This window comes from Penaeus japonicus, unplaced genomic scaffold (genome assembly GCF_977035675.1).
Source record: "Penaeus japonicus unplaced genomic scaffold, GWHDUDI00000001_assembly GWHDUDI00000027, whole genome shotgun sequence".
NCBI classification, from domain to species: Eukaryota; Metazoa; Arthropoda; class Malacostraca; order Decapoda; family Penaeidae; genus Penaeus; species Penaeus japonicus.
The window spans coordinates 36,417,328-36,430,399 of record NW_028234429.1 but is presented as its reverse complement, the minus strand read 5'-3'; the positions used below and the strand labels follow the sequence as shown (position 1 = coordinate 36,430,399).

The window sequence follows — 13,072 nt, the reverse complement described above, 5'->3', positions numbered from 1 at the left end:
CGTTTCAATGAAAAAGCCTTTTCACAAACTTCACAGCTATACGGCTTCTCCTTTGTATGTATTCTCATGTGCGTTACCAGATTTCGTTTCAATGAAAAAGCCTTTTCACAAACTTCACAGCTATACGGCTTCTCCTTTGTATGTATTCTCATGTGCGTTACCAGATTTCGTTTCAATGAAAAAGCCTTTTCACAAACTTCACAGCTATATGGCTTTTCCTTTGTATGTATTCTAATGTGAGTTACTAGACTATGTTTATGGGAGAAAGCCTTTTCACAAACTTCACAGCTATACGGCTTCTCCTTTGTATGTATTCTCATGTGCGTTACCAGATTTCGTTTCAATGAAAAAGCCTTTTCGCAAACTTCACAGCTATATGGCTTCTCCTTTGTATGTATTCGTTTCAATGAAAAAGCCTTTTCACAAACTTCACAGCTATACGGCTTCTCCTTTGTATGTATTCTCATGTGCGTTACCAGATTTCGTTTCAATGAAAAAGCCTTTTCGCAAACTTCACAGCTATATGGCTTCTCCTTTGTATGTATTCTAATGTGAGTTACTAGACTATGTTTATGGGAGAAAGCCTTTTCACAAACTTCACAGCTATACGGCTTCTCCTTTGTATGTATTCTCATGTGCGTTACCGGATTTCATTTCAATGAAAAAGCCTTTTCGCAAACTTCACAGCTATATTCTCTTTGTATGTATTCGTTTCAATGAAAAAGCCTTTTCACAAACTTCACAGCTATACGGCTTCTCCTTTGTATGTATTCTCATGTGCGTTACCAGATTTCGTTTCAATGAAAAAGCCTTTTCGCAAACTTCACAGCTATATGGCTTCTCCTTTGTATGTATTCTAATGTGAGTTACTAGACTATGTTTATTATTCGATAAAGCCTTTTCACAAACTTCACAGCTATACGGCTTCTCCTTTGTATGTATTCTCATGTGCGTTACCAGATTTCGTTTCAATGAAAAAGCCTTTTCACAAACTTCACAGCTATATGGCTTGGTACTTTGTATGTATTCTAATGTGAGTTACTAGACTATGTTTATGGGAGAAAGCCTTTTCACAAACTTCACAGCTATATGGCTTCTCCTTTGTATGTATTCTCATGTGCGTTACATGATTTCGTTTCAATGAAAAAGCCTTTTCGCAAACTTCACAGCTATATGGCTTCTCCTTTGTATGTATTCGTTTCAATGAAAAAGCCTTTTCACAAACTTCACAGCTATACGGCTTCTCCTTTGTATGTATTCTCATGTGCGTTACCAGATTTCGTTTCAATGAAAAAGCCTTTTCGCAAACTTCACAGCTATATGGCTTCTCCTTTGTATGTATTCTAATGTGAGTTACTAGACTATGTTTATGGGAGAAAGCCTTTTCACAAACTTCACAGCTATACGGCTTCTCCTTTGTATGTATTCTCATGTGCGTTACTAGATTTCGTTTCAATGAAAAAGCCTTTTCGCAAACTTCACAGCTATATGGCTTCTCCTTTGTATGTATTCTAATGTGATTTACTAGACTATGTTTATGGGAGAAAGCCTTTTCACAAACTTCACAGCTATACGGCTTCTCCTTTGTATGTATTCTCATGTGCGTTACCAGATTTCGTTTCAATGAAAAAGCCTTTTCAGAAACTTCACAGCTATATGGCTTTTCCTTTGTATGTATTCTAATGTGAGTTACTAGAGTATGTTTATGGGAGAAAGCCTTTTCACAAACTTCACAGCTATACGGCTTCTCCTTTGTATGTATTCTCATGTGCGTTACCAGATTTCGTTTCAATGAAAAAGCCTTTTCGCAAACTTCACAGCTATATGGCTTCTCCTTTGTATGTATTCGTTTCAATGAAAAAGCTTTTTCACAAACTTCACAGCTATACGGCTTCTCCTTTGTATGTATTCTCATGTGCGTTACCAGATTTCGTTTCAATGAAAAAGCCTTTTCACAAACTTCACAGATATACGGCTTCTTCTTTGTATGTATTCTCATGTGCGTTACCAGATTTCGTTTCAATGAAAAAGCCTTTTCACAAACTTCACAGCTATACGGCTTCTCCTTTGTATGTATTCTAATGTGAGTTACTAGAGTATGTTTATGGGAGAAAGCCTTTTCACAAACTTCACAGCTATACGGCTTCTCCTTTGTATGTATTCTCATGTGCGTTACCGGATTTCATTTCAATGAAAAAGCCTTTTCGCAAACTTCACAGCTATATGGCTTCTCCTTTGTATGTATTCGTTTCAATGAAAAAGCCTTTTCACAAACTTCACAGCTATACGGCTTCTCCTTTGTATGTATTCTCATGTGCGTTACCAGATTTCGTTTCAATGAAAAAGCCTTTTCGCAAACTTCACAGCTATATGGCTTCTCCTTTGTATGTATTCTAATGTGAGTTACTAGACTATGTTTATGGGAGAAAGCCTTTTCACAAACTTCACAGCTATACGGCTTCTCCTTTGTATGTATTCTCATGTGCGTTACCAGATTTCGTTTCAATGAAAAAGCCTTTTCACAAACTTCACAGCTATATGGCTTTTCCTTTGTATGTATTCTAATGTGAGTTACTAGACTATGTTTATGGGAGAAAGCCTTTTCACAAACTTCACAGCTATACGGCTTCTCCTTTGTATGTATTCTCATGTGCGTTACCAGATTTCGTTTCAATGAAAAAGCCTTTTCGCAAACTTCACAGCTATATGGCTTCTCCTTTGTATGTATTCGTTTCAATGAAAAAGCCTTTTCACAAACTTCACAGCTATACGGCTTCTCCTTTGTATGTATTCTCATGTGCGTTACCAGATTTCGTTTCAATGAAAAAGCCTTTTCAGAAATTTCACAGCTATATGGCTTTTCCTTTGTATGTATTCTAATGTGAGTTACTAGAGTATGTTTAAGGGAGAAAGCCTTTTCACAAACTTCACAGCTATATGGCTTCTCCTTTGTATGTATTCTTGTGTGCGTTACCAGATTTCGTTTCAATGAAAAAGCCTTTTCGCAAACTTCACAGCTATATGGCTTCTCCTTTCTATGTATTCGTTTCAATGAAAAAGCCTTTTCACAAACTTCACAGCTATACGGCTTCTCCTTTGTATGTATTCTCATGTGCGTTACTAGATTTCGTTTCAATGAAAAAGCCTTTTCGCAAACTTCACAGCTATATGGCTTCTCCTTTGTATGTATTCTAATGTGAGTTACTAGACTATGTTTATGGGAGAAAGCCTTTTCACAAACTTCACAGCTATACGGCTTCTCCTTTGTATGTATTCTCATGTGCGTTACTAGATTTCGTTTCAATGAAAAAGCCTTTTCGCAAACTTCACAGCTATATGGCTTCTCCTTTGTATGTATTCTAATGTGATTTACTAGACTATGTTTATGGGAGAAAGCCTTTTCACAAACATCACAGCTGTACGGCTTCTCCTTTGTATGTATTCTCATGTGCGTTACCAGATTTCGTTTCAATGAAAAAGCCTTTTCACAAACTTCACAGCTATATGGCTTTTCCTTTGTATGTATTCTAATGTGAGTTACTAGAGTATGTTTATGGGAGAAAGCCTTTTCACAAACTTCACAGCTATACGGCTTCTCCTTTGTATGTATTTTCATGTGCGTTACTAGATTTCGTTTCAATGAAAAAGCCTTTTCGCAAACTACACAGCTATATGGCTTCTCCTTTGTATGTATTCGTTTCAATGAAAATGCCTTTTCACAAACTTCACAGCTATATGGCTTCTCCTCTGTATGTATTCTCATGTGCGTTACCAGATTTCGTTTCAATGAAAAAGCCTTTTCACAAACTTCACAGCTATATGGCTTTTCCTTTGTATGTATTTTAATGTGAGTTACTAGAGTATGTTTATGGGAGAAAGCCTTTTCACAAACTTCACAGCTATACGGCTTCTCCTTTGTATGTATTCTCATGTGCGTTACCAGATTTCGTTTCAATGAAAAAGCCTTTTCGCAAACTTCACAGCTATATGGCTTCTCCTTTGTATGTATTCTTTTCAATGAAAAAGCCTTTTCACAAACTTCACAGCTATACGGCTTCTCCTTTGTATGTATTCTCATGTGCGTTACCAGATTTCGTTTCAATGAAAAAGCCTTTTCGCAAACTTCACAGCTATATGGCTTCTCCTTTGTATGTATTCTAATGTGAGTTACTAGACTATGTTTATGGGAGAAAGCCTTTTCACAAACTTCACAGCTATACGGCTTCTCCTTTGTATGTATTCTCATGTGCGTTACCAGATTTCGTTTCAATGAAAAAGCCTTTTCGCAAACTTCACAGCTATAATGCTTTTCCTTTGTATGTATTCTAATGTGAGTTACTAGAGTATGTTTATGGGAGAAAGCCTTTTCACAAACTTCACAGCTATACGGCTTCTCCTTTGTATGTATTCTCATGTGCGTTACCAGATTTCGTTTCAATGAAAAAGCCTTTTCGCAAACTTCACAGCTATATGGCTTCTCCTTTGTATGTATTCTAATGTGAGTTACTAGACTATGTTTATGGGAGAAAGCCTTTTCACAAACTTCACAGCTATACGGCTTCTCCTTTGTATGTATTCTCATGTGCGTTACCAGATTTCGTTTCAATGAAAAAGCCTTTTCGCAAACTTCACAGCTATATGGCTTCTCCTTTGTATGTATTCTAATGTGATTTACTAGACTATGTTTATGGGAGAAAGCCTTTTCACAAACTTCACAGCTATACGGCTTCTCCTTTGTATGTATTCTCATGTGCGTTACCAGATTTCGTTTCAATGAAAAAGCCTTTTCACAAACTTCACAGCTATATGGCTTTTCCTTTGTATGTATTCTAATGTGAGTTACTAGAGTATGTTTATGGGAGAAAGCCTTTTCACAAACTTCACAGCTATACGGCTTCTCCTTTGTATGTATTCTCATGTGCGTTACTAGATTTCGTTTCAATGAAAAAGCCTTTTCGCAAACTTCACAGCTATATGGCTTCTCCTTTGTATGTATTCGTTTCAATGAAAAAGCCTTTTCACAAACTTCACAGCTATACGGCTTCTCCTTTGTATGTATTCTCATGTGCGTTACCAGATTTCGTTTCAATGAAAAAGCCTTTTCACAAACTTCACAGCTATATGGCTTTTCCTTTGTATGTATTCTAATGTGAGTTACTAGAGTATGTTTATGGGAGAAAGCCTTTTCACAAACTTCACAGCTATACGGCTTCTCCTTTGTATGTATTCTCATGTGCGTTACCAGATTTCGTTTCAATGAAAAAGCCTTTTCGCAAACTTCACAGCTATATGGCTTCTCCTTTGTATGTATTCGTTTCAATGAAAAAGACTTTTCACAAACTTCACAGCTATACGGCTTCTCCTTTGTATGTATTCTCATGTGCGTTACCAGATTTCGTTTCAATGAAAAAGCCTTTTCACAAACTTCACAGCTATATGGCTTCTCCTTTGTATGTATTCTAATGTGAGTTACTAGACTATGTTTATGGGAGAAAGCCTTTTCACAAACTTCACAGCTATACGGCTTCTCCTTTGTATGTATTCTCATATGCGTTACTAGATTTCGTTTCAATGAAAAAGCCTTTTCGCAAACTTCACAGCTATATGGCTTCTTCTTTGTATGTATTCTAATGTGATTTACTAGACTATGTTTATGGAAGAAAGCCTTTTCACAAACTTCACAGCTATACGGCTTCTCCTTTGTATGTATTCTCATGTGCGTTACCAGATTTCGTTTCAATGAAAAAGCCTTTTCAGAAACTTCACAGCTATAATGCTTTTCCTTTGTATGTATTCTAATATGAGTTACTAGAGTATGTTTATGGGAGAAAGCCTTTTCACAAACTTCACAGCTATATGGCTTCTCCTTTGTATGTATTCTCATGTGCGTTACCAGATTTCGTTTCAATGAAAAAGCCTTTTCGCAAACTTCACAGCTATATGGCTTCTCCTTTGTATATATTCTAATGTGAGTTACTAGACTATGTTTTTTGGAGAAAGCCATTTCACAAACTTCACAGGTATATGGCTTCTCCTTTGTATGTATTCTCATGTGCGTTACTAGATTTCGTTTCAATGAAAAAGCCTTTTCGCAAACTTCACAGCTATATGGCTTCTCCTTTGTATGTATTCTAATGTGATTTACTAGACTATGTTTATGGGAGAAAGCCTTTTCACAAACTTCACAGCTATACGGCTTCTCCTTTGTATGTATTCTCATGTGCGTTACCAGATTTCGTTTCAATGAAAAAGCCTTTTCACAAACTTCACAGCTATATGGCTTTTCCTTTGTATGTATTCTAATGTGAGTTACTAGACTATGTTTATGGGAGAAAGCCTTTTCACAAACTTCACAGCTATACGGCTTCTCCTTTGTATGTATTCTCATGTGCGTTACCAGATTTTTTTTTTCAATGAAAAAGCCTTTTCACAAACTTCACAGCTATATGGCTTCTCCTCTGTATGTATTCTCATGTGCGTTACCAGATTTCGTTTCAATGAAAAAGCCTTTTCACAAACTTCACAGCTATATGGCTTTTCCTTTGTATGTATTCTAATGTGAGTTACTAGAGTATGTTTATGGGAGAAAGCCTTTTCACAAACTTCACAGCTATACGGCTTCTCCTTTGTATGTATTCTCATGTGCGTTACTAGATTTCGTTTCAATGAAAAAGCCTTTTCGCAAACTTCACAGCTATATGGCTTCTCCTTTGTATGTATTCTAATGTGATTTACTAGACTATGTTTATGGGAGAAAGCCTTTTCACAAACTTCACAGCTATACGGCTTCTCCTTTGTATGTATTCTCATGTGCGTTACCAGATTTCGTTTCAATGAAAAAGCCTTTTCACAAACTTCACAGCTATATGGCTTTTCCTTTGTATGTATTCTAATGTGAGTTACTAGAGTATGTTTATGGGAGAAAGCCTTTGCACAACCTCACAGCTATACGGCTTCTCCTTTGTATGTACTCTCATGTGAATCGTGAGTTTGCTCTTACAAACTTCACAAACAATACCTTTCCTTTCCTCATCGCTTTTTCTATGTAGAAGCTCTTCATTGCCTTCGCTGTGCGCCGCCTGATCCTCACCTGATGACCCCTTGGGCCCAAAATCCTCAGCCACGAATGGAGCTGCTGGCAATGCGTCATTGGAATCTTCAATCACATTACTTGAGTCTCTTTCAAAATCTTCCTGTTTGAGATCTTTATAGAAGGGAAATCCATGCTCTATTGCTGCCTTGCTCACTTCATCCCTCGCTTCATCTGCGTAATCAAGGCTTTCTTCCTTAATTTCCACACACGTCTCTTCGGTGACACCTTCGCTGGCCTCTTCCTTGATTGCGACCCCTGCGCCGTAGATTTCCCCGTCCCTGAGTGGGGCCAAAGGCAGCCAGTCCGACAGGAAGCTCATCGTCGGACTTCTGAAGATAATATACAACAACAAAAGTAATATGACTGATAATATTACTCCATGAAGTTCTTAGGAACATTTTATCTTTAATGCTAAATATTTGTGCTAAAAATGTTGGTAATAACAAAAACCACAGATGATATTAATGCCACGAAAAAAATGAATACATATTCATGCATATTCATGCATATTTATGCATATTCATACATATTCAGACACATATTCATACTCATTCAGACACATATTCATACTCATTCAGACACATATTCATACTCATTCAGACACATATTCATACTCATTCAGACACATATTCATACTCATTCAGACACATATTCATATTCATTCAGACACATATTCATATTCATTCAGACACATATTCATACTCATTCAGACACATATTCATATTCATTCAGACACATATTCATACACAGGTAAGTTCCATACCTGATTTCAACACGGTCAACGATGTGATTAGAAGAGGTTTCCTTCGCTCTCCACACAGCTGACCTTCCACCACCCGAGTGCTGCCTTTCCTTCGGCGTCAACGCAGGAGACTCTTCGCTCACCGAAGCCGTGGCTCGACTGAACTGCGAGAGGCGGAGGGAGAGCAAGGGAACTCCAGGCTTCCCCCAGGTCTTGGGGGACGAGGAAGGGCAACCGCCATGCCTTTCCACTTGTTCAGGAACTGCTTGTTTCAAGAGAAGGAAAATTGTATTTGTTGATGTGTTCAGAATAATTCCATTAATGATTGATAATAAAGACATGATAGGAATAAAGATGGCGAGAATTAAGATATCAATATTAGTAATCATAATAATAATAATAATAGAAGAAATTGTAATTGTAAAAAATAACGATAAAAATAATGAATAGGAACACTTTCCATAATTATTATATTGGTAATGGCAATATCAATGATAATGGTGATAATTGTAATAATGGTAGAAATGATAATGGCAATGAGGATAATGGTATTAACAATAATGATTTTGGTAATAAAGGCGATGCTATTAGTGATAATAAAAAGGATAATGATAATGGTAATAACAATCGTGACACTCATGATAATGGTAATAATGAACAAAATATTTATGATGATAATGATAACATTGATCGTGGTTCTGATATAATGATTAAATGATATATATGATGATAACGATGATAATGAATATCATGATAATAACGATGATAATGAATATCATGATGATAACGATGATAATGAATATCATGATAATAACGATGATAATGAATATCATGATAAATATAATGATAATGATATTAATGATGAATATGGCGAAAAGGATAAAGACAATAAAAGTTATACTTATGAATATTATGAAAATGGTAAATGTGATAACAATAATGACAATGACGAGATTGTTAGAAATTATGAAATTAGAACCTATGATAATTCAAATCATGATTATGATGGTCATAATAATGATCTGTTAAATTATTTCAATTATGATGAAAAGGATGATTTTCATGGTGATTATAATCATGATAAGCTTCATGATCATGATAAACATGTGAATGAGGATGATACTAATAATGATACGAAAGATAATGTTTATGATATTGATAATAGTAATAATGACAATAATGTTCCGATTTCTGTCAATGATGATAGTAATAAAGTGATCACGACGGTAATGATAACAATAATGGTAATTATAATAACAATATTAGTAGTCCTGTTGGTAATGATTATGAAAATATTATAAAGATAATAGTTTAATGAGGGTGATAATAATGATGATAATGACACAAATAATTATAACAATATTATAGGTAATAATAATGATGATGAAAATAATGTAGGCAATAACCATAATGACAATATAACTAATTATAGACAATGTCAATGCTAACCAAGAAAATATTATTTAATTACGATGATAATGATGACAGTAAGGGTGATTATACTGACAACAATAATCCAAATGGTGATAAAGATATCCAAATTAGCGATAAAGTTAATCATGACCCTAATTTCCATTAGAGGATAATGATGATCTCAAACATGATAATCGTTCTTATCACCAAGATCATTATTATCACAACCAAGACACTAATGAACCTTTTCATGATTATCGTGTATATTATTAGCATCAGCATTACTACCGGGATTATCGTTACCACTATCGCTATTACCACGATTATCATTACCATTATCATCATCATTACCATTATCATTCTCATTACCATTATCATTCTCATTAACATTATCATTCTCATTACCATTATCATGATCATTACCATTATCATTCTCATTACCATTATCATTACCATTATCATCATCATTACCATTATCATCATCATTACCATTATCATCATCATTACCATTATCATCATCATTACCATTATCATCATCATTACCATTATCATCATCATTACCATTATCATTCTCATTACCATTATCATTCTCATTACCATTATCATCATCATTACCATTATCATTATCATTACCATTATCATTCTCATTACCATTATCATTATCAAAAACATCATCGTCTTTTTAACCACGATTAGTGTTAGCACCATTATTATCATTGTCATAATTATCTTCTTCTCCATTATTATCATTATTGTTATTATCATCATCATTGATATCGCATTTGCCAACTTCATCATTAATGACATTATCATTGATGTTAATATAATTGATATCGACTTTCTTTTTATCCTCATCATTATTCCATTCTTACTATTCATTGTTGTCATCGTTGCTTCATATAGTTACCATTTCTATTACCATTGATATTACTACATTTATATTTAATTTTATTTAGTTTCATCTTATTTTAGTTATTCATATAATCTTATGCTTTTATAATAGTAATGATTATGATAGTATCAAGGATGATGATAATTGTAATGGTACTGATAATGATAATAATGATAATGATGATAATAGTAATGATAATGATGATGATGATAATAATGATAATGATGATGATAATGATAATGAGGATAATAATGATAATGTTGATGATAATGACCAAGAAAATGATAATAATGATGTTGATAATGATGATGAAGATGATAATGATAAAGATGATGATGATAATGTTAATGATAATGCTGATGATAATGATAATGATAAAGATGATAATGATGATGACAATGATTATGATGATAATGAAATTGATGATGATAATGATGATGATAATGAGAATTATGAGAATGATGATGATAATGATAATGTTGATGATAACGATAATGATGATGATAATGATAATGATGATGATAAAAATGATAATGATGATAATCATGAAAATGATGATAATAATGATAATGATGATGATAATAATGATGGTAATAATGATAATGATGATAATAATGATAATGATGAATATAATAATGATAATGATGATAATGATGATGCTTCTCCTTTGTATGTATTCTCATGTGCGTTACCAGATTTCGTTTCAATGAAAAAGCCTTTTCAGAAACTTCACAGCTATATGGCTTTTCCTTTGTATGTATTCTAATATGAGTTACTAGAGTATGTTTATGGGAGAAAGCCTTTTCACAAACTTCACAGCTATACGGCTTCTCCTTTGTATGTATTCTCATGTGCGTTACCAGATTTCGTTTCAATGAAAAAGCCTTTTCGCAAACTTCACAGCTATATGGCTTCTCCTTTGTATGTATTCGTTTCAATGAAAAAGCCTTTTCACAAACTTCACAGCTATACGGCTTCTCCTTTGTATGTATTCTCATGTGCGTTACCAGATTTCGTTTCAATGAAAAAGCCTTTTCGCAAACTTCGCAGCTATATGGCTTCTCCTTTGTATGTATTCTAATGTGAGTTACTAGACTATGTTTATGGGAGAAAGCCTTTTCACAAACTTCACAGCTATACGGCTTCTCCTTTGTATGTATTCTCATGTGCGTTACTAGATTTCGTTTCAATGAAAAAGCCTTTTCGCAAACTTCACAGCTATATGGCTTCTCCTTTGTATGTATTCTAATGTGAGTTACTAGAGTATGTTTATGGGAGAAAGCCTTTTCACAACCTCACAGTTATACGGCTTCTCCTTTATATGTACTCTCATGTGAATCTTGAGTTTGCTCTTACAAACTTCACAAACAATACCTTTCCTTTCCTCATCGCTTTTTCTATGTAGAAGCTCTTCATTGCCTTCGCTGTGCGCCGCCTGATCCTCACCTGATGACCCCTTGGGCCCAAAATCCTCAGCCACGAAAGGAGCTGCTGGCATTTCGTCATTGGAATCTTCAATCACATTACTTGAGTCTCTTTCAAAATCTTCCTGTTTGAGATCTTTATAGAAGGGAAATCCATGCTCTGTTGCTGCCTTGCTCACTTCATCCCTCGCTTCATCTGCGTAATCAAGGCTTTCTTCCTTAATTTCCACACACGTCTCTTCGGTGACACCTTCGCTGGCCTCTTCCTTGATTGCGACCCCTGCGCCGGAGATTTCCCCGTCCCTGAGTGGGGCCAAAGGCAGCCAGTCCGACAGGAAGCTCATCGTCGGACTTCTGAAGATAATATACAACAACAAAAGTAATATGATAATATTACTCCATGAAGTTCTTAGGAACATTTTATCTTTAATGCTAAATATTTGTGCTAAAAATGTTGGTAATAACAAAAACAACAGATGATATTAATGCCACGAAAAAAAATGAATACATATTCATGCATATTCATGCATATTTATGCATATTCATACATATTCATACATATTCAGACACATATTCATACTCATTCAGACACATATTCATACTCATTCAGACACATATTCATACTCATTCAGACATATTCATATTCATTCAGACACATATTCATATTCATTCAGACACATATTCATATTCATTCAGACACATATTCATATTCATTCAGACACATATTCATATTCATTCAGACACATATTCATATTCATTCAGACACATATTCATACTCATTCAGACACATATTCATATTCATTCAGACACATATTCATATTCATTCAGACACATATTCATATTCATTCAGACACATATTCATATTCATTCAGACACATATTCATACTCATTCAGACACATATTCATATTCATTCAGACACATATTCATACACAGGTAAGTTCCATACCTGATTTCAACACGGTCAACGATGTGATTAGAAGAGGTTTCCTTCGCTCTCCACACAGCTGACCTTCCACCACCCGAGTGCTGCCTTTCCTTCGGCGTCAACGCAGGAGACTCTTCGCTCACCGAAGCCGTGGCTCGACTGAACTGCGAGAGGCGGAGGGAGAGCAAGGGAACTCCAGGCTTCCCCCAGGTCTTGGGGGACGAGGAAGGGCAACCGCCATGCCTTTCCACTTGTTCAGGAACTGCTTGTTTCAAGAGAAGGAAAATTGTATTTGTTGATGTGTTCAGAATAATTCCATTAATGATTGATAATAAAGACATGACAGGAATAAAGATGGCGAGAATTAAGATATCAATATTAGTAATAATAATAATAATAATAATAGAAGAAATTGTAATTGTAAAAAATAACGATAAAAATAATGAATATGAACACTGTCCATAATTATTATATTGGTAATGGCAATATCAATGATAATGGTGATAATTGTAATAATGGTAGAAATGATAGTGGCAATGAGGATAATGGTATTAACAATAATGATATTGGTAATAAAGGCGA

At 34.9% G+C, this 13,072-nt stretch overlaps 1 protein-coding gene across 1 annotated transcript in view; it reads right to left on the bottom strand.

Annotated features, from left to right (window-relative positions):
- LOC147468730 (uncharacterized) overlaps positions 1-8,406 on the bottom strand; it is a 24,702-nt gene extending 16,296 nt beyond the window's left edge. Inside the window, exons 1-2 of the mRNA XM_086553100.1 lie at positions 7,857-8,406; positions 6,939-7,422 (exon numbers count right to left, since the gene is read on the bottom strand). Coding sequence (XP_086409226.1) covers positions 6,939-7,422; positions 7,857-8,224 — 852 coding nt within the window. The 5' untranslated portion in view covers positions 8,225-8,406. The remainder of the gene's footprint in view (positions 1-6,938; positions 7,423-7,856) is intronic.
- Between the last annotated feature and the right edge of the window lie 4,666 nt (positions 8,407-13,072).